Raw genomic sequence first — 26,204 nt, 5'->3', positions numbered from 1 at the left:
TTCTTGCCTGAAAAACACTAGAAAATATAAAAGCAAAGTTTTATTATTTCTGTTCCTTTTGTGTTTCATTAATCCAGGAATTCATGATGCAGTATTTTATAGAGAAATTGACTCATTTAGGGAGAAAATTTAAACAGATATGGAGTCTTACGACTCCTTTTCATGTCCTCAGTCCATAGTTTCTATGAACTTCAGTAAATAGCAGAGTGAATCCACTGAATATAACAGGTCAACAATATCCAGTGAATGTGGATAAAAATTTTTAATCTGCTCTTTCTCTTTTTAAGGAGGCCATACAGTTTCTAGTGAGGGTCTTTGTGACAAAACCTTAAAAGCAGAGTGCTGTCTGCTGGGTATAGATTTTAGGAATGAGCAAAGCAAGGCACGGGACTTAACAACACATTTTCCATTACTTTTTCTGGAAAATGTGTAGCTAAATTTCCTGCACTGCTTTCAAATCAGAACCTGGCTTTTAGAAATGGCCTACCCTATTGTGCCCTCAGAATTATATGCACAAATATTTGTAAGCATAATTGATGTCATTCTGACATAACTATCAAGCTATTAAGTTTGCAGATGATACCAAACTGGGAGGGATTGCAACTGCTTTGGAGGATAGGGTCATAATTCAAAATGATCTGGACAAATTGGAGAAATGGTCTGAGGTAAACAGGATGAAGTTTAATAAAGACAAATGCAAAGTGCTCCACTTAGAAAGGAACAATCAGTTTCACACATACAGAATGGGAAGAGACTGTCTAGGAAGGACTACGGCAGAAAGGGATCTAGAGGTTATAGTGGACCACAAGCTAAATGAGTCAACGGAGTGATGCTGTTGCAAAAAAGCAAATGTGAGTCTGGGATGCATTAACAGGTGTGTTGTGAGCAAGACATGAGAAGTCATTCTTCTGCTCTACTCTGCACTGGTTAGGCCTCAACTGGAGTATTGTGTCCAGTTCTGGGCACCGCATTTCAAGAAAGATGTGGAGAAATTGGAGAGGGTACAGAGAAGAGCAACAAGAATGATTAAAGGTCTTGAGAACATGACCTATGAAGGAAGGCTGAAAGAAATGGGTTTGTTTAGTTTGGAAAAGAGAAGACTGAGAGGGGACATGATAGCAGTTTTCAGGTATCTAAAAGGGTTTTATAAGGAGGAGGGAAAAAACTTGTTCATCTTAGCCTCTAAGGATAGAACAAGAAGCAATGGGCTTAAACTGCAGCAAGAGAGGTTTAGGTTGGACATTAGGAAAAAGTTCCTAACTGTCAGGGTGGTTAAACACTGGAATAAACTGCCTAGGGAGGTTGTGGAATCTCCATCTCTGGAGATATTTAAGAGTAGGTTAGATAAATGTCTATCTGGGATGGTCTAGACAGTATTTGGTCCTGCCATGAGGGCAGGGGACTGGACTTGACGACCTCTCGAGGTCCCTTCCAGCCCTAGAATCTATTAATCAAGTTGTATTTGAAATCAGGTAGGTAGATGTCTAGATTCAATTAACTGTGCCCAAAAATACTTGGTTTGCATTTATTTGCATCCAAAAATTGTAGGTGCAGAGTAATAGACCTCTCAAAAATAAGGATGAAATCCTGGCCCATTGAATTCAATGGGAGTTTTTCTACTGACTTCAGTGGGGCCACAATTTCACCCAAAGGCCATAAAATCAAATGGCACTTTTCATACAGGTTTGTCTCTATGGTCTTGGCCAAAAGAATTTCCCTCTTCCCTCTGTTTGGCAGCATATTGAGTATCCATTTTCCACTTATCTTACACATTCTACCCCAGAGGTAGCTGCATTTCAGTGGTGAAATGATTTCTAAATATACAGAGTCTGATCCTGAGAGGAGCTAAAAATCCACAACTCTCAATGACTTTAGTGACCTTAAGGGCAATTGTGGGTGCTCAACACCGCTAAGGATCAAGTCCCTGTCTTATGATGTTCACTGATATATTTAGGAATAAAAGGTTCTAAATCAGTGTAAGACTGGATTGTTGTTGTTGTTGTCTATTCTGTTAGTTTTGAATCTTTTTTACGCTAAGCATTCAGCTGTAGACTGTTCAAGCCAATAGACGCTTTCCTTAAACCATGACAGGCTACTTCCTGTATAATAATTGCATATTTGTAAACTTAAATACAAAATAAATTACTTTCTCTTTGGCAGGAGCAAGACCCTGCAGTGTTTGGAGCAGAATTTGCTGAGATATCTCGGTCTACACTGCTGATTAGATACACGCTGTTGCCTTATTTGTACACCTTATTCTTTGATTCTCATGTCCATGGAAACACAGTGGTACGAGGATTAATGCATGAGTAAGCTATCAGTCTCTTTCATATCTGATATTTTAGTCATATTTATTGCAGATCCAGTGTAACAATTATTTATTTTGATAATAGTAATAATGATAAAATTGTTTCCCTCTGCCTTAACAAGAGCAGTTTACAATAAAACAGTAAAAATATTCTGCATAGTTCATGTAACATTTAACATGGATTTTACTTTAAAAGCAATATTCCCCCCACTTAAATAAATAACAATTGAGAAAAGTTTCCAGGTGTTTATTTAATAGAATGGGTCGTATGATGTTTTAAATATTTATTTTTAATATTTCTGCTTAACAGTGTTTATGTCCATACTTTTAACCATTAGGGCTTTTTGGGTATTCATACCAAGGGTAAGTAGCAGTGGTTTAATACCCATTAATAAAAGAATTCCTCATATAGTCTTCAGTGCTGTGAAGTTTGTAGTCCTATCTATTCCGCACTTATGGTATCAATAGTTCAGGGCCAGATCCTGCAGTCACTTATTACTGGGCATATTGCTTGCTTTTGAAAGCAGTCTCCTTGCTTCAGTGGAACTAATCCAGTAACTAAAGTTACTTAGATGTTTGTAGCACAAAAATATTCTATGGATTTGATCTGATATTTCTTGAGAAATTAAATAGAATCATTAAGGGTAATATTGTAGAATTTTACTTAGTCTTTTTCTTCTTTATAGAAGAGAAAACTGAAAGCATATGTTTTCTTTTAGCATCTTATTAGTTCACAAAGACTTACTGTGAAAGATGTGTTTTAAAAGCTATCCTCCCAACAATAATATATAACAACTGTGGCCTGTTGGATTCTGCTTTGTGTTTTCGTGCCTCACACTGAGGCAATGAAATAATAAAAGAATTCAATAGCTCAACATTTAGAAAAGGACTTGAAGTGATGGTCTATGACAAACAGCTTTAAAGACTACACAGTGTGAGCATGTCAAGATTCAAGCCTCGGTTAATAGCTTAAAAAAAAGGAAAAGTGGGACAACATCAAACAGTGGGAAATGTGTATAGGCTAACTAGCTTTCATAGACTATGGGAAACACAGTAGATTGGGGCATGAGTAGAAGGGCCTACATTTTCAACACGAGTGAGTTCATTTGCGTGCCTGATTTATGCTCATGGTTGCAAGATCAGCTGTGGTGTATCCTGGTGTATGATGATCTCCTGACAGACACTCTGAAAAGCCCTAAACACACAACCTGTGTTGTTTGTTTTCAGTCTGTTGAAGGAATCATCTTTATAAACACACTGTTAAAAAAAAATCAAATGATAGCTTGTTATTTCATATATGTCTGAGGTACTGGGACTGTTGCAGGAAGAAAAGTAAATGGATTCCCTTCTTAAATCCCTTCTTCTTGCAGCACATAAATTTTTAATAAGAATATAAATGTCTTTATCAAGCAAAGTTTCTTACTGAAAGTTTTCTGTCACACACCCAATGAGGTGGAGCCTGGAGCAAGCCCTCAGACACATTAACCTTTGGCTCAGTATACTCTCCCAAACTCTGCACTATTTAAAAAAAAAAGAACATTGGGTACATTTCCCTTTGTTTTTCAATTGCCATGGTTCTTTTGCTCAGTTCTTTTGGAATTACTACAATACTGAACTCCTTCAGGATCAGGTACGATATGCTATGCACATATAGAGGCATGATGCCACAGATACCATTGAGAGAATCCTTTCCTAAGCAATAAAACCAAATAAAGTCAGGGTATGGAAACTTTAGCAATGTCGTATACATTTTGAAATAACTGAAGGAAATCAAAGGTGGCGATGACACCGTTAGAGCTGGTCAGGAATTTTTTGATTAAACATTTTTCTGTTAGAAAATGCTAATTCATATTTGGTCAGGAAGGTCAAAATGAGAGTGAGACCCCAGAATACCCAATAGCCCAGTGGTTACTGGGGATTGATGCTTTACTTTTGCTCTGTCTGATTCGGAGCAGGAACTTAGAGTCTCCTGCATCCCATGTGAGCGTCCTGGCTATTGGATATTCTGGGGTCTCTCTCTTTCTCTCTCTCATTTTTACCTTCCTGACTAAATACGAATCAGCTACTCAGCTTGGCTATTGCCTATGATGTGTGTTCCTCCCATTTCCCCCTTTTTTTCTCTTTCTTTTAACAAAAAAATTCAAAAGGTCTAGGTTTTGTTCTGATGCCAATTGAAAACAAATGATGAAACTCAAATTATTTTGCAAAATAGAACTCTTGTTTTCCAGCCAGACCTAAATAAGACCATGTCTTACAGGTAACTAAGACAATTACTTTTATTCTTTGTCTGATGACTGATGTGTAAAATATTTACTGTCAAAGGACTGTGTTTAAAATTAAGTAGTGTTACATCTTCAGTATGAAGAATCAATTATGTAATACCAGCTCTGTGTCTGGCAGTCAGAGATCTGGTCAGTTTCTGCAGCCATTTGACAAATGTCAATTAATTTAGGCAACGTAGATTGAAAGGCTTGCAGAGAAAGCCAATAATACTTGAATGTACTCTCAGGGAAGCTTCAGTTTTTCTGAAATAGGACTTTGTGTGCTGCATCATCTTCAAAGGAGAGGGTAGTTCTCTTTTCCACCCTGGATATAGTGGCATCTCCTCTTGGCTAGAAGCTGGGAATGAGTGACAGGGGATGGATCACTTGATGATTATCTGTTCTGTTCATTCCCTCTGGGGCACCTGGCATTGGCCACTGTCTGAAGACAGGATACTGGGCGAGATGAACCTTTGGGCTGACCCAGTATGGCCATTCTTATGGATTTGCCATGAAAGACACTGCAGCCTTTGCTGGAAGGACATATGAGCCTCCTCAGTGTATCAGCTCCCGATTTTCAGTTAAGAGACATTACTTTCCAACAATAATATGCTCCTTGTGTGTATGTATTCAGCCACCACAGTCATTACCGGAGACAGAACTTGGGACTGTAAATATTGAAAATACAGGCCTCTTCCACTTGATCTTAGGAAGAGCTCCTTTAGCTATGAGGTCATGGTAGGCTGTAGAGATTCTGGATTAACCACTAGAGTATCATGATCACATGTGCAAATGAATAGTTTAGGAGGGAAACCTTGTATTCACTGGAAAATATCAGATCCCCAAGACTGTCTCCATTGCTGTTTACTCTATCGGTTTCATGGTCTATGTAACAGGGGCAAGGGCGGCTCTAGACATTTCGCCACCCCAAGCAGGGCGGCATGCCACGGGGGGCACTCTGCCGGTCACCAGGAGGGTGGCAGGCAGCTCCGGTGGACCTCCCGCAGGCGTGCCTGCGGAGGGTCCGTGGTCCCATGGTCCGCTGGTCCCGCGGCTTTGGTGGACCTCCCGCAGGCACGCCTGCGGGAGGTCCACCAGAGCCACGGGACCAGCGGACCCTCTGCAGGCACGCCTGTGGGAGGTCCACCGGAGCCGCCTGCCGCCCTCCCGGCGACCGGCAGAGCGCCCCCCGCAGCATGCCGCCCCAAGCACGCGCTTGGCATGCTGGGGCCTGGAGCAGCCCCTGAACAGGGGTAATGCTCTTCTGTTCACCTAAACTGTCAGCTGGTGTTAGAACTTGCATAAAACTGCAGAAGTTCTGCTGATTCTTTATGGCAGATGTAGCTCATTAACTCCATCCATGATGTAAGGGAGATGTGAATGGCTGGTCTGGAGAGAGAAAGGGCATTAGAGGTCCCCAAGGGACAACTAGACAACCAAGCAGTGGTCCACATAGCGAATCAACAGTCAGCAAAGTTGGCATGGGTAATGAAGCTAGTGAGGGCATTTGTGTTGCGTCACCTTTTGTTTTACATTTGTGTGTGTGTGCAGTACATGTGTCCAGGGTTGAAAATGGCATTGTAGATGCTCTATGCTGTTTTCAGGACAATAGATTCCAGAAATGTGCACTGTGTGCTAGCTGAGCCCCACAGGTGAAGTCTCACCCATTGTGGAACCATGGCTATGGTTAACTACAGGATTAGCTGAAAATACCTTTTGCCCTAATGATTGAAGGGCTTGCTTGGCCAACCTCACTGAATTCACAGAATTTGGGAAGGTCTCCAATGTCATTGGCCCAGCCCCAAACATTAGGTGGGTTGATATGCTCTGTCTTTAGCCTGCTGTGGATTGGCTTAATCCACTACATTGGGTTGCCCAACTGGTTTATCCTTTTAGTGGGAGTCCATGACCCACGTAGAGGATTTGTGGTGAGGAAATTATTGGAGGGATGGTGTAGAGCTGATGCGTGCAGAGAAAATGATAGACATCCCATAACTATATAGGTTCTGTCAGGGTTAGTGAATGCTGTACCCTCTGCATTTGGTGTTGCCCTTTTTCAATGCCTTCAGGGTTAGTCCCACAAGCAGCCAGGTGTGTATTAGAATTCACAGATGTTTCTCTTGGCTGAGGAGTAATGCGGTATTCTAAAATGTATCAAACATGACAGATGGGCAAATAGTGCCCCTCTCTGATGTTACATTTTAATAAAGTTGCAGCCTGCCACTTAAAATCTACCCGTGTCTGTTGTCGTCCACTTGAATATCCAGATCAATGAATTCAGGAATGCTGAAGTTAGCATAGCTACAGGAGGAGCTCCCCAGCAGCTCTGTGCCTGCTGGGGCTCCAGAAATCAGCCCAGCGCTGCAGCGCCTGCGCGCGCGCCGCCCCGGTCCCTTCCCGTCCCCCTCCCGGGCCCTCTGAGCGCAGCTCGGTTGAGCAGGCCTGGCATGCCAGGCCCTCCGGCCCCGGTGGTTGACCGCAGGCGCGGCTGAGCGCGGACCGGAGCCGAGGGAAGAGGAGAGACGCCGAAGTCCGCAGCCATGCCAGCCCCCGAAAGGTCGGAGCGCGCCCGCGCCTGCTTGGCGCGCTGGTGTCTAGAGCCGCCCCTGGCTGGGGGAATGTTGTTGTTCAGCAAAGGCTGATCGATATTTCTGTGAGGTACAGTTTGGAGGGAGTTGGAGAGTCTGGAGCTTGATGGGGAAGGAAGGTTTTAAAAATAATGTATATCATGCTTGCACCTTATGAGAGGTGAGGGATGTTTTCATGCATTTTCTCCAGGCTGCTCTTCTGCCCAGGTGATTGGCAGATCTGAATTCCATTGGCATGTGTAAGTTTTGAAAACCAAGTGGCTCTTTTGATCCCCCGAAGCCTGTACTTCACAGGAGGCCAGAATAGTCTGGTGCCCAAACACGTGGCTGCCAAAGTGGTGCTTTAGGCTCCCTGCTAGTACTTTACTGAGGGAGTAGGATGAACAGCTGGATGTTTCTTACCAATGGGGTAGTCTGAGCAGGCTGGGTCTTGCCTGGAGGTGGCAGTTCAGGTATGGTGTGTATCTGTGAACTAAGTTGAGTAGCCTGCTTCTCCACAGGGCCATTGGTACTGGGTTAGCCATCTAGATTCTAGATTCTCTCCTCAGGTAATCAGGTTTGATAACAAAAGACTTTCTTCTGTTTACATACTAAGGCATTATTTACAGTGGCAATAGAATTATTTTAGCTATACTGTTCTTAAACATGGTTAGCATGTAATACATTCAAATATGGTTTGCCTGGAGTATAAACTTTTCTCAAACTGTATTCTAGACTAGTTAAGAGCCTAGTACAAAAACAAATACATGATTTCATGTAAAATAGATGTGACTTGACTATGTTGGCCAGGAAAATTGTGTTGAACTATGTTTTAAATCATGTTTCAGTTAACAATATATTATTGCCAGCATGGATGAGGTCTAAGTTATTGATCCTAAAGGCTGGGAAAAGAGAAACCAAAACTTCTTGCTATCAGTTATGAAAAAGGTATCTGGATATTGATGGAACACACTAAAGTAGAAAACCAGAGACTGTTGGTGCAGTAAGCGATATCACAGGATCAAAATGTTTCTGAAGTTCTTTGGGAGAAAATTTTTTTTAATTAATAACGGGAATCTTTCCTTCAAACCTAGATTTACTTCTGATCACCAGACTCATGGAATAGATACAGCTTTCCTTTGGGGACCAGCTTTTATGATTGCTCCAGTTCTTCAAGAGGTATTCTAATTTTAAAATGTTATTATATAGGAACCAAAGAGATTAGTATATTTACACCATCCACTTTTTTATCCACTCTCAATCCCTGAGGACTCAGTTTCACAAACACACCTAGCTGTACAGAAAGTACAACTATACATATACAGGCTGGATTCTCCTACTTGCCGCGTCTTGTGTTGCAGATGTCCCTGAAGGATGCCATCTGTAGCGGTAAAGGGATTGTAGATTTCAGAAGCAGGAAGAAGAAAAACCATGATAGAGAAACAGATATAGAATGGCTGCCAACTTGTGGACAAAGCTGTTAAACTAACCTCCAATTACAACTGCCCAAAAAATCTTGGAATTGGAACTTGTGAAAGAATATGCTAGGAGTTTCCCAACACCAAATCCAAATGAAATCAAAGTCCTTCTGTTAAGCTGATAATGACAATGTTATATATAGTGTTGTAGCCATTTTGGTCCCAGGATATTAGAGAGACAAGGTGGTTGAGGTAATATCTTGTATTGGACCAACTGCTGTCGGTGAGAAACACAAGCCTTCGAGCTACACAGAGCTCTTCAAGTCTATATAGCTCAAAAGCTTGTCTCTCTCACCAGTAGCAGTTGGTCCAACAGAAGATATTACCTCACCCACCTTGTCTCTCTAATGACAACACTAGTTAGTTACTATCTGATCGGTTTAAAAAAAGCACAGTCCTGTGGATGCACAGGACATTTCCCCCTGTTGTGTGAGGCCATTAGGACCACCGATTCTTTTCTACCATTGAGTCTGAAGTACCAGCTGTGGAGCGGGTTTGCTTAGTCTGTACTTGCTGCCCAATGAGACTTAATGGAGGGCACCTGGGCTTTAGAACAGGGGAGACAGCTGCAGGTTGTTGACAGATAGCTGCAGACACTGCAGGGAATAAGAAGCCTCCTGCAGGGCTCTGAGTTAGCAGGCAGAAGATACCACTGGGGATGACCCATGAAGAAGACCAAACTACAGGCAGGCGATAATGGGGGAGGGTCAGGAAGTTGGATCTCAGGGAGGAAGGGCTGTCCCTAGGCTGGAACTGGAACAGAAGGGTGGTTGAACCTTGAGGGGAAGACAGACCCTCAAAGAGAGGAGGGGCTGTGCCCACCTTGGGACTGGAGTGAGAGAAATGAAACTTTAAATAGAGGATAGACCTTCAGGAAGGAGGAGCTGGGCCCATCTGAAACTGGGACAAAGACTTCATAAGTCTGAGTTTTCTTTTGAAAGACTATGCAGGACTTACTACATTGGAGCACAGAAGGGGGGGATGTTTTGAACATCTGGACTTAAGGGGCCATAAGTGAAGGGGAGACTCAGCCAGGCCAAGCAGAGCCATGCTGGCCAGTAGACCATGCAACAGAGCAGGCACAACACCTTTTGACACTTCCCCACACTACCACTTTCTTGATACTTAGCAGCAAGGCTGGGTGAGCACTGGGAAGAGGGGTTGAGCCATTATGAATAGTTATGTTTGTAGTAATGTAAATTCCTGTTTGGAATAAGTCCCCACACAAAGCACAGCTGGAGGAGGACAAAGAGGTGGTTATGGCAGCAGTGGCCCCCTTATATTGTTATAGTTCAGTGCTTAGAGCGCTTACCTGGGATGCCTTTCCTCAGCATTAGGCTACTCCCCATGCAGCTTGTTGGTTTTTGTGAATCCTATTCTTAGGTACTTAACTCTCCCCATGCATTCTATAGAGAGCCTGGGTGCTTTACTCAGGGCTGTGGAATCCCCTAGGCTTCAGGATGCCTATGCATTAGGCCTTTCAAAACTGAATCTAAGTCCCTTTTGTAGGTCTAGCCCCAAGCAAGCTGCTGTTTGCCACACATTTTTCTCTTAAACTTGTGCCTCTGAAGTTCAAAGATAAATTATTATTCGTATGTATCAAATCATTTTTACCACTGGGGGCTCACCACTGAGCCCTCTTGGAGTCCTTCATTTTCAAATAGCCTCTCTATATATTCTTAACAGCTAGTGACTGTAGTAATGGGGGAGTTCACAGAGAGTTCAGAGAAGGGTGACAAGCACGATCAGGGACCTGGGAAAAACTCTCATATGAAGAGACAGCAAAAAAACTAGGAGTGTTTATCTTGGAGAGGAGATGAGTAAGATGGGATATGATAAAAGTATATAAAATTGTGAATGGTCTGGAGAAGGCAGATCAGGGACTTCTGTTCTCCCTATCTCATATCACACAAACAAGGGGACTTTTAATAACATTAAAAGGTGGCATATTCCGAACTGATAAAGAAAATTTGTTTTCACACAATGTGTGATTAGATTCAGGAAGTTGTTGAGGTCAAGAACTTAACAAGAATCAAACCGGTATTGAACATTCTTATGGCTATCAGAGTTGTTATAATTTTAGAAGGGGTATTGAATCTCATGCTTCGGAATTTAAGGCAATCTCTAATGATGAGACCTGGGGAGGGTCAGATTGCCATGCAGCTGCTTACTGTGAGATTACTGCACTTTTTGGGGGGTGAAGGATCTGGTCATGGGCACTCTCAGACAGGAGACTAGAGTAGAGGGACTTTGGTTCTGATCCAGTATATTAATTCTTGTGTCTAACTGAAGACTTTCATGCTTTAATAAATCAATAAATTCTTAGACGTTCCTTCAATTTGTTTAAATTTGCCCAGGCATGATGGCAACTTCAAGAGTTTTCCATTAAACATTTCAGATGGGTGACTTTGTCATACTCCCATTCTATCAATAGATTTCCAATCACCACTACACTATTTATTTTGTACTCAGTTAAATAGGCCGGGCACTTCAAATTATATGGTCAGCTATCTGTGCAATATGTGCTTATTCCCATATGTGATGTAAAATTTTCAAGATTTACTCACGTGTCTTCATGGTAATTGCATGTTTCTGCAGATTACTTTGTAAGTAATGGGTCAGATCATCTCCTCCTGCTTTAAAAATCCAAGAAAGGAGGCTCTAGGAAGGAAATATCTTCCCATGGGTGGGGGGGAAAACTATAGATTCCTACCCCAAACTATTGGATCTGTGGTTGACTAGGACCATCCATGCTGCCTCTAGCTCCCATGGTCCACCTGTTCCCTGGCAGCTGAACCCTGGTTCTGCATGGAAAGGGGAGATGTGCATGTGGAGAGTCTAGGAGATTTTATACATGAGAATAAGAGTCTATTTTGATCCAAGAACATACATATCTACTTCTTTTGATTCAAACTTTTTCCTAGCGTAATCCTATACTAAGCACTTTTAGAATTAACATGACTTTTTCTCTGAAACTCAATAATAAACATGTCACCAAATATAAAGTAGTAATTGTGCAGTTAGCAATAAATTACCTATTAGAATAACACTGTAAAATATTGTAAAGAAGAGTTATAGGCAGAGAGATCTTTGTAACCTTGCTTCCTGTCACTTCCCCCTGGGAGGAGTCAAGCAATCCAAACTGGGTGTCTCTACCTACCCCTTATAAGGAGCCTTTCCCCTCAAGTAGTGTCATCAACATCTGTGTAACCTCACTCATTATCCAACCTAAGGCCTTGATCCTGAAGGCATTGACACGTGCAAAACTTCTAAGCATGGGATTAGTCCCACAGAAGTCATATACATTGGTGTTTGCCAGATCAGGGCCTGCAGCATGGATACTGGGCTAAAATAATGAATCTGACAGTGCCATGGACTCATCCAATAGACCTGAAATGAGCCAAATTCAGCATGATGCAGGCAGCTGGCAAGCACTGCTAGATTAGTCAGATCTAGTATTAGTGTCACATTAGTAACACTTATTAATATCCAAGATTTTACCTTAAAGGGATATTTCGTATACAGATATTTAAGCACAAAACAAAAAATTAATTTAGCAATATACTGTCAAAAATGTGAAAAAATAGTTTAACTACTTTTATGACAATTACAGGGAGCAAGATCGGTGGATGTATATTTCCCTGAAGCATCCTGGTTTGACTACTATACAGTATGTATTTTAAAAGCTTACAATTCTTACAGTTTGAACATAATTTAAAATATTACAGTCTAAGTCAAATTAATTTTAGCACTGCTCAGCAGTATCTTTTTCCAAAGCATCTGTGGTGAAAAAATCCAGAAAAAAACAAACTTCTGCACCAGGCTGGCTAATTGAGCACGAAAATTACCCAGCTTTCAGTAGCATTTTATTTTCTATTTTTGGTTTATACAGCACTAAGACACAGTGGGCTGAATTTTCAAGAGCAGCCTATAAAATCATGTCTACAATTGTCAGGGTTTCTATTTTTATTTGCATTCATAAGTTTCAGATTTGCATGCTACACTGCTTTCATGCATACAAATCAGGTGGATATATATTTATGTGATTTGCACACCTGACTGCAGATTGCACACAGTAATACAAAACTTTGCACACAACAATAATTTTGGCATAAAAACTGTGAAGGGCAATCTGACAGATGAGGCTGAGGCTTCCGAAATATTGTCCCAGAGAAGCGTTGAACAATCCAAGTTACAAAACACAAACAAGCAAGCAAATCCATTCCAGCTGACCACAAATCTTGGGTCTTGAAAATGTTTAGTGTTTGCTCTAGATCCTCAGTTACTGTATACATAGTTCCATTACCTAAGGGTTGACTTTTCAAAACTGCTTTGAACTGGTCTACCTCTGCTCTTACTGCAGTCAATGGTGAAACTCATTTTGACTTCAATAAGAGAAGACTTAGGCCAACGCTAAGCACCTTTGAAAATTCCACCCCAGAAGTTTAAGGCTAATGTTAACTATCCTGAGCAGTTACAAATAGGGGATGGGTAAGAAGAAAAATGTTAGTGGCCTGGAACCATAGACATTTTTATTCTTAAAGAATCATCACTTGGAGCCTTTTTTTCATAGGTGAATTTTTCCACATTCAGCCAGTGGCTCCAGGATGAGGGTCAAAGTTATTTCTCCCCTTTCTCCTTCAATAAGGACTCATTCCTACACGATTCAGCCTTCAGCTCACATTGGTAACTTCACCTCTTAATAGAGCTGGGTAAAAATTTTTAGCCAAAACCTTTTTTGTGAAAAACATTTCAGCGTCACTAAATCTGCATTTAAAAACATGTCATTTTCACCAAACTGTGTGGGTTTTTTAAGCAAATCCTAAAAAAAATCCTGTTTCATTTTGACATTTTCAATTTGATTTGAAATGGGGTTTTTTTTGTTTAGAAATTTCCTTCAAAATTTTTTTAAGTTAAAACTCAAAATCAAACTGTTTCATTTCAGGTCCAACAAAACATTTATATTAACTCCAAATGAAATTTTGTTTTCATTTTTTGGCTTGAACTTTTTTTTAATAATTTGTTTGAGTCACTTTTTTTTTCTTTTTACTTTTTGTGTGTGTGTGTTTGTTTTCAAACTGTCAGCAAACCAAGCAAAAGTATTTCCTAACTCCCACCTCTCAGCTGAGTGTTATGGCAGTACTTAAAGTTTTAAGGAGGGTGTTGGAGAAAAATAAATTGGTTTTGCTGATATTTACGGGGAACTATGCCCAAGCATGGGAGAAAGCACAAAGGCAATGGAGGCTGCCATCATGGGACAATCAGAGGCAGGAGACAACTTTTCGGTATAAAACGAGAGATAAGAAAGGTGGAGGTAGGTCATCAAAATACTTGAAAGTGAAGATAAATATCTTATATTTGATACGGTAGAGAAGAGGAAGCCCATGAATAGATGGAAAGAGAGGGGTGATATGGTCAAAGTGATGGGCTAGGACAACGATCTTTGCACCAGCATTCTGAATGGACTTTTTCTAGACAAAGAGTGTGGTGGTCTTGAATTACTATGATACTGTTTTGCTTCAAAGACTGAAGAAAATTTAACAAAGTTTTCATTCCAAATGACTATAAATTTCTTACTGCAAAACTGAAATGTAACAGCTTCCATACCTAAAACGATTAACAAGACTCTCTTGCTTTCTGCTTAGAGACTATTTACAAGTTTTTCACAAGATACTGAACAATGACACAATTTTTAAGATGATTCACCGTATCTTATTCATGATTGTTCTGTCCTTGGTGTGCCACTTATGCATAACTTCAAGGTCCAGCTTCTGTTAGATACTGATGCAAATCTGAAGAAATGCCACTGAATTCCAAGGTTTTATTCCAGGGCTAGGTTCTTATCTCACTTACATCAGTGTAAATCCAGATGTGTTTCATAGCTGAATGGTAATTAATAACAGTATCTGGATTTAAACTAAAGAGCTTTGAACTGTATTTGTTTCTGTGGTAGGGTGATAAAGTGCCAGCTTCCTGGCACAGAAAATATGTTACTGTTGATGCCCCATTGGACAAGATCCCACTCTTTCTCCGTGGAGGTTACATTCTGCCAACACAAGCACCAGCCACAACTACTACTCGGAGGTAACTACCATAGAATAATATATTTATTTCAAAAGGCTGTACCATATTTTTCTGTTCAGGGATTCTGCAGGGTAAAGGGGTAGATAGCTTTATTCTTGTCATGCTGAAATCCTTCAAATAAACAAAATATTAATAAGTAATAAGAGAGAAACCCCTCCGGTGTAAAGTTTAAATTTTAGTTTAAGCACTTGGCCATATCTCTTGAAATCTTCAGCTGAAATAATTTATTTTCAAACCAAGTTTATATGCTTGGACACCAATGGGGATAAGACACACACATGATGAGTGTGGTGAGCAACGGGTACAACTTTTCTTAAGTCGGCATTCACTGGTGACAAATAAGGCTAGCAAGCAATCAACCTGGCAATCAAATAGTCCAGTATGGTATGGCTAGATGGCATCAAAGTATATTGCAAATAAGGGAAACTGCACTTAGCCAAATCCTGATAGAACAGGGGATTAAGCCTTTGCTTAATCCACCAGTTGCTCTTGTGTTGTATGAGGGCCCACACAAGGGATTCCCCAGTCTGTAAAGCATCTAGAACAGTATTTCCCAAACAGTGGGTCCCAACCTAATAATGGGTCTTGAGAAGTTTCTAGATGAGTCACCATATCAAGGGCTGGATGTCGTGACATAGAGGTGGTCAGGCTAAACCTAGAATGGGGAGCCAGCTCCATAAAACAGAGCCACCACTGTGGGGTGAGTGCAGGATGGGCTTACTTTCCACCCACCTTGCCTGGGCCTAGCCTCCACACCAGGTGGGGATTAGGGTTGCAATGCCAGGAAAGAATGTGCATATATGTAATGATACACTGCCCCCCCCCACCCAAAAATGCAGTTGGTGGATGGCTTTAGTCAAAAGTTTGAGAACCACTGAGAGAAGCTTTTCACTGTCTTGACCTACCAGTGCAGGATCCAGCCAAAACCTACTCTTAGTCTGGTAGCTGGGACTAGAGAGGCCAATGCATCTGCTGCATTAGCCGGCCAGTCACTTCTTATTTGCAATAAATATATGGCAAAAGAGTAAACTTTAGATCTCCACTCCACTCTTACCTGGAACTACCAAATACTCTGGGGAAAGTAGAAAGGTCCTAACTGCTCATCCAATCAGCTGTAGGGGAAAATTTCTTCCTAATACCAAGAGGTGGCTTGCATATAGCCAGAGCAAAATGGTAGTTACAGACAAACACAGCCCAAGAAATAATTGACCATGCCTGAACCACACTGAAAAACCAATATAAAGAGCAGGTGGGATGGGAAACTGCAACACACAATGCAGCAGGCAATCTGAGCCTTGTGGGGGAGCTCAGTTATCCCCCAGACTGCCTGATAACTGGCACATCAAAGCTGCCAAAGAAGGGAGGGTCTTGTCCTCAGCAACGTTTTTGAGGGAGGTCCCCCTCCACCACAGAAGGATACCTAGTGTCTTCTTCCTCAGCAGCTCCAGCAAAGGATCCATCTTTGTGAGCATGTCGACATTCTGGTCTCTTTTTATTGTTGTAAAATCTGATTTAATAATTTGTAGAAATTACAACATTTCTAGTTTTATTGTGAGGGGGAGAAAAAGTACCTTCATATTGATTGATCCTTCTCATTGAATTTCTCATCAGCCGTCTGAACCCATTTGGACTTCTTATTGCTCTGGATGAACGAGGAGAAGCCTCTGGGTCCCTCTTCTGGGATGATGGTGATTCTATTGGTAAGTTTGTCACACTACTGCAAAACAGTCGGGGGGCTGACTGTCCTCATATCAATTTTTCACCAGTGTGACTCCATTGATTTAGCTGGAGTTACTCCTGATTTATATTGGTGTAAGTGACAGGAAAATTGATCCTGATCTCACACTGGTACAAATCATGAGTGATGCTACTGAAGTCAATGGCACTACACTCATATAGCATTGGCATGAGATCAGAACAAGCACATCAAGAATAAAAAGATAGTAATTAGGTTTCAACTTCCTATGAAATTACCTTAGATTATTGCAGAAGAATTGAAGATGTATAGGTAGCATTTGAACAGGCAGCCAAAAAGTCTGTCTGTTCTTATTCACTGGCTACTACTAAATTCAACTCTGTATATCTTAATATCATGACTCCTGTGTTTTGACAGATTCCATCGAAAAGGAAGTCTATTTCTTGGCCAAATATACATTCAGTGAAGTAAGTAGCAACAAGTATTTTGGTACTTATCTTTGAATAACTTTGTTATGGTGCCAATATTCAACATCTGAAGTTGGTGAGCCACTTTGTCAAACAAAGTTAGAGAGAGCTACAAAATAATCACATTGTTATATTGCATTACAATATTTGTGTCATGTCATGCTACCAGGATATATAGTGTATTGATGGGACATCATGAGATGACTCTGACAATACATTCTTCACCTCTCCTCCTTTTTCCCTAGTCATAGCTTCTGGGAGGGAGGCAATCTCTTTCCCCACTCTCACCTGCTTGCTTTTGGCTGCTAGGTGAAAGGAGATGTTACTCTGACCTGCAGGAGATGCCTGCATCTTTTACAATTTCTTTCCCATGTGGGTGCAGTAGGAAACTCATGCTGTCATCTATTCAGTACTCCCGGCACTGTGATGGTTCCTGTGAATAATTTTCCACTGAATCTTTCTGAGAACCAGTTAGTGTCTAAAGTGCTGATACATGCGGCTCTAGAAGCAAAGACTGAGTCTCACTGTGTTTAAAAATTAAGTCTATGAGCATTTCAGGTCCAGGGCTTTCAGTCTCCTCCTGTCTCTTGGTTGCTTTCTCAGAGGCAGCCTGGCACAGGGCTGTTGCCTCTTTGCTATGTCAGTCATTTCTGCCTCCTTCTCCCTCTTGGGTCTCTCTCCTTTATAGCAGGTCTTATTTTCTCTATTGGTCCCAGCTCTGGTTGCCTGTCTCCATGATTGGCAGTTCTGGCACCTATTGAGTTTCTTGGGGGTGGAGTGATCAAGCTGTTTGATTATAAGGAGGAAAGATTCTCCTTTCCCTTCTGCCTATGCTCAGGATGTCGTTTGTAAACCCCATTACATAGCTATAATTCAGTCTCTAGGAGGAAATATTTATGACATACCAGGTTTATTGGTGAAGACTTAAATAATTCAGAAAATGGGGAAAATAACCTAGCGTCTACTTGAATCTATATTGTGAATACTGGTATGGTTTTCAGATCATACATTCCCAAAAGTTTGTCATCAGTAGAAGTTATTTGGAGGAATTAAATTATACTTAATTTGCAAGGGTGATACTGTTCTTAGAATTATTCCTTCTAGTAGTGATAGCAGATTATAATAAATTGATGGGTAGTTTTGTAAATAGAATAGTATCAACTATTTTCTTGTGCATTCCAGCAAATGCTGCCCAGTGTTTAAGGTTCATTATATAATTCTGTTTCCTTTGAATGCACTGAGAACAATTCCACTTTTTAAATCTTGTTGTCTTAAGAAAAATGGCATTTTCACTTGATGTAAAGGAGGAAAAAATTACTTTAGTTTTCTGTATTCTGTATTTAGCAATTTACTGTAGGCAGACTACAGAAAAAGAGCAAACAGTTTTATATTAAATGTGCAAATATGAGTGTTGACTTAGTGATGCTTCCATTTCTCATTGCTCATATTTGATTTTGCCTGAAATCCCTATCTGTATTCTGATAACCTCCGATGTCAAGTTTTTATTACCAGTATACTGAAGTTAAAATAAAAAAAGTCATTCTACATTACAAATGTATGACAAATGTGTGACATTAAAACATATGAGTCTCCTCGGTGTATACTGTATATTCATTCATATATATATATGAGAGACACTACTGATGCATAATTCCATCACATCTAATTCTAGTGGAACATTTATAAAAATAAAAACAACCTTCTCTCTACTTTCAATTTGCAAAATATTTACCTACAAATACAGGTCTTAATCCTGCAGCACTTCCTCAGGACTCATTAAGGAGTTTTTCCCAAGTAAGGACTGCAGAGTTAGTCCCCCAAATTTATATTTTCATTTAAGTAATGTAAAGCCTTCTTGGTTACAAGTATACAATATTACAAGTCTAGGAAATACAGCTCCCTAGAAACAATATGGTCCCTCAATGTCTTTAAAGTTGTGAAATATGACGACTAAAGAGTTTGTATAACTTGCACTATTATGATAATAAAAATATCAGATTAAATATATGGTACCAAATGTACACAGAAAACATTAACTGGAAAACACTTCATGTATACCAGGGGTCGGCAAACTTTCAGAAGTGGGGTGCCGAGTCTTCATTTATTCACTCTAATTTAAGGTTTCGCGTACCAGTAATACATTTTAATGTTTTTAGAAGGCCTCTTTCTATGTCTGTAACATATAACTAAACTACTGTTGTATGTGAAGTAAATAAGATTTTTAAAATGTTTAAAAAGCTTCATTTAAAATTAAATTAAAATGCAGAGGCCCCTGGTCTGTTGGCCAGGACGCAGGCAGTGTGAGTGCCACTGAAAATCAGCTCGGGTGCCGCCTCCGGCACCTTTGCCATAGGTTGCCTACCCCTGATGTATACCGTAAATAATTGCTACACTTGCCTTAAACTAACTAAGTAAAACTACTTGTCTAGATTCTGGTACTGCACCTACAAATGTAATATCGGAGTGGGGTATTAGAACCAGTGCTACAAAAATAACAGAAAGAGGTGCAAGAAGATTCCATATATGTACTGTAAATATTTATTTTATTTCTTATTTTGCTGGCTTTTAATTATATGTAAAATCTTATTCTATATGAAACCCAATGTGAAACTATTACTATTCTTCACCTTTCTATTTTTAAAATTTGTATACTTTATAGGACATTCTGTATGGAGTAAAACAATAAGATACAACAATAGAACAAGTATTAATAATTTCCAGTGAGTTACTATTAATCTAAAATTCCTTCTTCTGAATTATTGTAGGGCCAGATGAGGACAAAGATTGTTAAAAATGGCTACCGGGGAGTTGATTCTCTGATATACAACACAGTTCAGGTTCTTGGTGTGACTTCAAGACCTAATGCCATTGTTTTGAATGGAAATGTCATCCATGGCAATGACCTACAATATCAGGAAAATGGGGTAAGAGTTGTGCTGACAAATTATAAAAATGATTTTTCATAGGCTTTTCCCCAAACCCAATGAACAATGTTAATAGTTTCCCATTCATGTCCTGTTTCTTTAAAAAAAAAACAACCAAACAAAAAAAAACCTGTGCATGAGGTTAACTTAAGAATGGAAGACTTCCTGGGTTATGTTACAGGACAATTTCTCTCTTGTCATTACACACACATCTGTCTTATTTTGTGTCTGCTGTGTTTTTAGCTGTGTTGTGAATGGTCAGGATATGAGAAAGACAAGGTAGGTGAGGTAATATTTTATTGGACCAACTTCTGTGGGAAGAAGGTACAAGCTTTCAAGCTACACAGAGCTCTTCTTCAGGTCAGGGAAAAGTCTGCTCACCTACCTTGTCTTTCTAATCTTGTGTCTATCACTTACACAAGCCTACATTTCCAGGTTTATAAAACGGTGATAAAATGACAAATTTCTACAAGTTATTCTAGTATTATGATAGTCACGCCATACTTAGAGCTATGGAGAAATGTTAGCTGCTGCTGCTGTTGTGTTATGTATCAGAGGGGTAGCCATGTTAGTCTGGATCTGTAAAAAGCAACAAAGAGTCCTGTGACACCTTATAGACTAACTGATGTACTGGAGCATAAGCTTTCGTGGGTGAATACATGTGTCTGACAAAGTGGGTATTCACCCACGAAAGCTTATGCTCCAATACATCTGTTAGTCTATAAGGTGCCACAGGACTCTTCATTGTGTTACATTATTCCAACAGCATGAGAAAATCTTCCACAATGTTATTTAGCAGCTACTTAAAAAACGAATGGAGTAGGCACATGTTTCAGATATTTTTATCAAAAATGAGTGCCCAGAATGTCCAAGAAAAATTGATATGGTTAATTTAGTGGGTGTTTTCCTATCTTCACATGTAAACCTGAGTCTGGTTCTATTCAATAGCTTCATAAATGATTTGGACAATGGCAAAGAGAATACACTTATAACATTTGCAGATGATACCAAGCTGGGAGTGGTTGCAAGTGCTTTGGAGGATAGGATTAGAATTCAAAATGATCTTCACTAACTGGAGAAATGGTCTGAAATAAATAGGATGAAAATCAATAAGGAAAAATGCAAGGTACTACACTTAAGAAGAAATAATCAATTGCACTAATACAAATTGGAAATGACTGTCTAGGAAGGAGTACTGCAGAAAAGGATCTGGGGGCAATAATGGATCACAAGCTAAATATGAGTGAACAAGGTAACTGTTGCAAAAAAGTGAACATCATTCTGGGATGTGTTATCAGGAGTGCTGTAACCAAGACCCTAGAAGTAATCCTTCCACTCTACTCAGCACTACTAAGGTCTCAACTGGGGTATTATGTCCAGTTCTGGGTACTGCACTTCGGGAAAGATGTGGACAAATTGGAGAAAGTCCAGAGGAGAGCAACAAAAATTATTAAGGGTCTGTGAATCATGACGTACAAGGAAAGATTGAAAAAACTGGGTTTGTTTCTTCTGGAGAAAAGAAGCCAGAGAGCAGGGGACATAACAGTCTTCAAGTATGTAAAAGATCATTGTTAAGAAGAAGGTGATAAATTTGTTCTCCTTAACCACTGAGGACAGGACAAGAAGTAATGGACTTAAATTGCAGCAAGGGAGATTTGGGTAGGCATTAGGAAGAGCTGCCTAATTGTCAAGGTAGGTAAGCACTGGAACAAATTGCCTAGGGAGGTTGTGGAATCTCTGTCACTGGAGGATTTTAAGAACAGGTTAGACAAACACCTGTCAGGGCTGGTCTAGAAATACGTAGTCTTGCCTCAGTGTAGGGAACTCAGCTAAACGAACTATTAAGGTCCCTTCCAGTCCTATATTTCTATGATTCTATTTAAAATGTTTGTTTTGTTTTAATATCAACCAGTGATTCAAGCTGTAACTACCATAGTATGCTAAGTGGTAAACCCAGTGCCCAACCAGAGTGTCTCATCTAGGTCTCAAGGGAGATCCACAAGTAGAGGATGGAGGAATCCTCTCGTTGGCTTTGAAAGAGAAACGAAGGTTACTCCCAATAATTGGAGTATCCTCTATGTCCTTAGCCTCCTTCTCCACAGGGGAAGACAAGATCAGCACAGTGGTAGATCCTCCCACCTTGGTAACCTCCCCACCTATGCTCCATCCCCAAACACCCTGCAGAGAGCTGGGCTTCGCACTTGGCAAGGGGTGTATGGTGCCCAAATTTTTCCCATAGTTCATCAGTGGAGGTAAAAAGAGATGTTTCTAAGAGCTTACGCCTATCAAAGAGAGATAGTCAAACCATCAAGCAACAGATGCAGGGTTTTTGCTATGTTACACTACTTATTACTCTTATTATTCTTACTGAAGAAATCCATTGAGCAAACAAAATTAGAGAATAAGTTTCTGCCTTGAAGAAAAATGGATAACTCACTTTTAGAGAAAAATGCCATAAATAACTGTTATCAGAATCCCTTCAAAGGAAATTTTTTAATACCAGAACTGTGTCTGAATAAGCTGAAAGCAGCACAAACTTAATGTGGAGTGGGAGAGGAGAATAAACTCCACAGAAATATGCTTGGAAGGAACCAGTCAAGCAAGACCCTAGTACAACAGCATGGAAACATGAAAAGAGATCAACAAAGATGTCAGCAGTTGTTACAAAATAATGTTTTTTGTTTTTAAACACAAACAAGGCAGCTACCCCAGATCTCACAGCCCTAACAATTATTTAAAACAACAAGGAATACAAGGAATAACCACTCAATAGCATGTGGTAGCAAAGTCTCCAACCCCACAAAAATTACATTAATTGAACCATCTAGTACTTTAAAACAGCAGAATATGTTTCTCCCAGCCAGAGATCCATCACATCTTTGCCATCAGCCTTGCCCAATTGATTGAGGCTGTTTCTACTATGGAAAACTCAGCAGTAAATTCATAATTTTGGAGTTCTAAGAAACTTACAACTAGTGTATTTAAAAACAAACAAAAACAAGCGCAGACCTGAATACTTTCTTGCAGTCCTGAGGCTCTGGTAAAATAAAATATGCTGGGCAAGAACAAAGAAGTGGCACTTGCTATTAGAAACATAAATAATTCATACTCAGGGAGGGGTTGTGTATGGGAGAGAGTCTGAAAGAAATTCCAGTTGATAAGAAAAAAAATAGTAAATATTAAATGCAGCTTTTGTGGGGTATTGATTCAATATGATTGAATGTTCAACTACTGATTTCATGTTACAAGCTTTGCTTTTCCTAGGAAGTTTGACTCTAATAATTAAGAAAAGCTTCTCCGATTAGCAGTCTGGTATGAAGAATACCTCTTCATAGAACAGTATATCTGAACAGTAGTGGTAAAAACAACTGTAAAAGAGCATGGTGGGAAGAAAAAATAGATCTATTCCAAGTCCTGTATAGGCTTCTGATAGGTTACTTCTGTATCCTACAAGGACTATACTGTTACTAATTGCAAATGCACAGATATGCCAGGACTTGACATGGGTGTCAGTGTACAGGAGACTTTGTATGGTTTGCCTAAGGATGAGACACAATTGCTATCCTTGCACTTAGAATGGAACCTGCATGGCTGAGGGCTTAAACTATACTCCTTGAGCTTGAGGGGATATAGCAGGAAGCATGCGTCCCCTGTGCACTAGAGAATTCAGAAAATAATTTTGCCTCTGCAGTGCCTTTTACTGTGGGCTGTGCCTAAATACACACTAGAACCCTAAGGTATTTGTGTATAAATAGAAACAGTTTATTTAATAATCAGCCGCTTCCTCCTAGCTCGTTCATTTGGTGATGCTGTGATCCAACATTTCTGATTTCACAGAATTCATTACCAGAGATGCCTTTATAGTATGATACTACGAACACTGCTCTGGAGCTTTAATGGATGAGTTAATCAGGAGGAGCAGGTAGATTATGGAGAAGAAAATTTCTATTTATATACAGATTTCTTGGTAACAAGTGGTGAAAAGTAGGGAAATATTGTACCTGGCAGAACAATGAGGTTCTGGAAAAATATCATGGACAGAATCATTAGTGGTGCTGTGCATTGAAGTTAACCATTGGCTGCTCTCAGGATTTGGCCCTGATTATTTTACAAAAGATTGCTTCTTCTAGCTTTCATAGTTGCAGAGATTACACTTGGTTCAGATGTTCAAGGTTAATGCAGCAATGTGTACTCAAATTTGTAGGGAACCTGAAAAAAAAAAAAGGCTGAGTATGAATTTCTCACATTCATCATAATGGGTTGTTGCTTCTGAAACCTAAAGATAAGAATCTGTGGCAAAATGGAAACTGAAAATAAGGAGAAAGCATAAAATAAATTAAATTTAGTATCAAATTAACATTGGGACTACTACTCTGATTTGATTTTTAATTTTCACATTTAATTCATTTTATTAATTTATTTGAAGTTGCTGCAGAATTTCCAGAATTTTCACCAAAGTGCTAAAGAATTTAGGGACTTCTCTTCAGAACTTACATCCAGTTTGTCACCAGCTGCATCTTGCCTATAGAGTCATGTGAAAGGTCTTATGGTGATCTATACTCAAACTTATGTTCTTGTTCTTAGCTTTGGAGCTGAACTTTATATTAACTTAGCATACATTTCTTAATTACATTTGTTTCACTTTTTCCACAGAAACTCACCCTACAGATTTCTGTACCACTTACTGAGGAGTTGAACATTATACTTCAGTAGAATATTAAGAAAGTGTATAATTCAATATAAATTAATCTCAAATGTTGATGTCATTTTGATTTTAATGTCAAAATAAAAAAATCAGTCTTTGTTGCTTACATTCCTGATGTATTTTTTAATACCAGAATAGGTTAGTGGAATGTAAATAACTATTTTATGCTTTTAATTCAATAGTTCTTCAATTAAAGGAATACTAAGATTATAGACAATTCAGTAACAGTCACTATGTGATGAAAACTACCTCAAACTATTACATATCTACATGAAAGAAAAGAAACCTGGAAAAAAGTCTTTCCTCTTTTGAAGCTCAATCCTGCACTACTGAAGTCAATGGGAGCTTTACCATGAATCTCAAAGGGTGCAGGATCTTGGAATCTCTCTCTGCCCATCATAAATATAACAAAAATTGAGGTTAAAAAGAATATTACAAATATAACTAGTTAAACTAGATAGATGGAACCCTCTGGTAACTGAGAAGACAAGGAACATTGCTGTCATCACGAATGGAAATGACTATTCACAAATCTTGACCTATAAACGTGTTCATTCTGTTGTCTTCTACACCATCCTTAAAGATGTAGGACCCAATTCTGGGCCCCGTGCTCTGGTAGTTTTGCACCACTATGCAGTCACAAACCAAGTGGAAACTCAGTTTAACCAGCTACATGGGTAGTCCTGTTTTGTAAGGGGAATTACCAGGAGGAATACAACTGGAATAGTGGCTGTATTCCACCTACCTTTCAGTCCCTGACATAAAGATGGTCGAAGGATGGGAGAGCGGCTGGAGCAACTTTGTAGTCCAGTTCTTTCTGGCTGATGAATGAACACTTGAGGCTGTGGGCATGGCTGCACTAGCTTATACCAGACACTATACTTTTCTCTGGACAGGCAGGGATACACTCTAAACCCAAAACACACCCCAGAATCTGAAGACCATAATTGTTGCATGACACCATCTTTGCCCCCCTTCCCACCATCCTGAATTGCAGTGAGTACAGCTCAGACACCATGAAGAATCTGGGCTATACAGTTGAGTAGATAGCTACAAGCATAGTGAGAAGTCATAGAAAACTTTAGGGAGGGCTGAGGGGAGTTCCAATGTTATTTTTCAGTTTCTGAGGAAGAAATCCAATATGATTTTCTGTGGATACTTTTCCCATTATTAGGGAACTCTTCTCAGTGACAAACGGTCAATGCACCTACTGCTGCTTATAGCCACAACCTAGATAGTGGCGCACACAGCATGGGGTCAGAGCATTTATGTACTTTTTAAAAACCCATTCGTTACCAAGCAGAGAGAGGAATACTGACATCTTCTTTCTAATATTTTGTTAAGCAGCCGTTTCCACCATGAAGACATAATATTAAATGTTAGTAGTTCTCTTCATTTGCAAGTTCTTCTGTTGAGAGCCACTATATTATTAAGCTCATTGTATGTTTTCCTAACTGTGAAGTTTTTTATTACCAGTATTGAAAGACCATTCTTTTCATCATTGATGTAGCTTGAAGGAACTATTTTTATTGAGACCATTAGTTTTCATTTTAATTGTAAGGCACTCCCACCTACCTACAATAACAAACCAACCCACCTCTGGTAGAAAGCAATATGACATCCTAGCATAAAATTAATTCTCCTTCCAGAATTCTATAATTTGAGAACTCCATAACATATGCAATAGGGTGCATGCCTAGGGTGCCCCTGTATC

At 39.8% G+C, this 26,204-nt stretch overlaps 1 protein-coding gene across 1 annotated transcript in view; it reads left to right on the top strand.

Moving 5' to 3' along the window:
* Window positions 1-24,547, top strand: part of LOC120380997 (maltase-glucoamylase, intestinal-like) — a 100,666-nt gene extending 76,119 nt beyond the window's left edge. The window contains exons 16-23 of the mRNA XM_039498986.1: window positions 2,161-2,309; window positions 8,231-8,315; window positions 12,228-12,284; window positions 14,568-14,698; window positions 16,310-16,398; window positions 16,812-16,861; window positions 19,627-19,785; window positions 24,439-24,547. Coding sequence (XP_039354920.1) covers window positions 2,161-2,309; window positions 8,231-8,315; window positions 12,228-12,284; window positions 14,568-14,698; window positions 16,310-16,398; window positions 16,812-16,861; window positions 19,627-19,785; window positions 24,439-24,498 — 780 coding nt within the window. The 3' untranslated portion in view covers window positions 24,499-24,547. The remainder of the gene's footprint in view (window positions 1-2,160; window positions 2,310-8,230; window positions 8,316-12,227; window positions 12,285-14,567; window positions 14,699-16,309; window positions 16,399-16,811; window positions 16,862-19,626; window positions 19,786-24,438) is intronic.
* Window positions 24,548-26,204: the final 1,657 nt, after the last annotated feature.

The sequence above is a fragment of the Mauremys reevesii genome, linkage group 1 (assembly GCF_016161935.1).
Source record: "Mauremys reevesii isolate NIE-2019 linkage group 1, ASM1616193v1, whole genome shotgun sequence".
Classification (NCBI taxonomy): domain Eukaryota; kingdom Metazoa; phylum Chordata; order Testudines; family Geoemydidae; genus Mauremys; species Mauremys reevesii.
The sequence above is the reverse complement of the archived record's forward strand: the minus strand, read 5'-3'. Positions and strand labels throughout refer to the sequence as shown.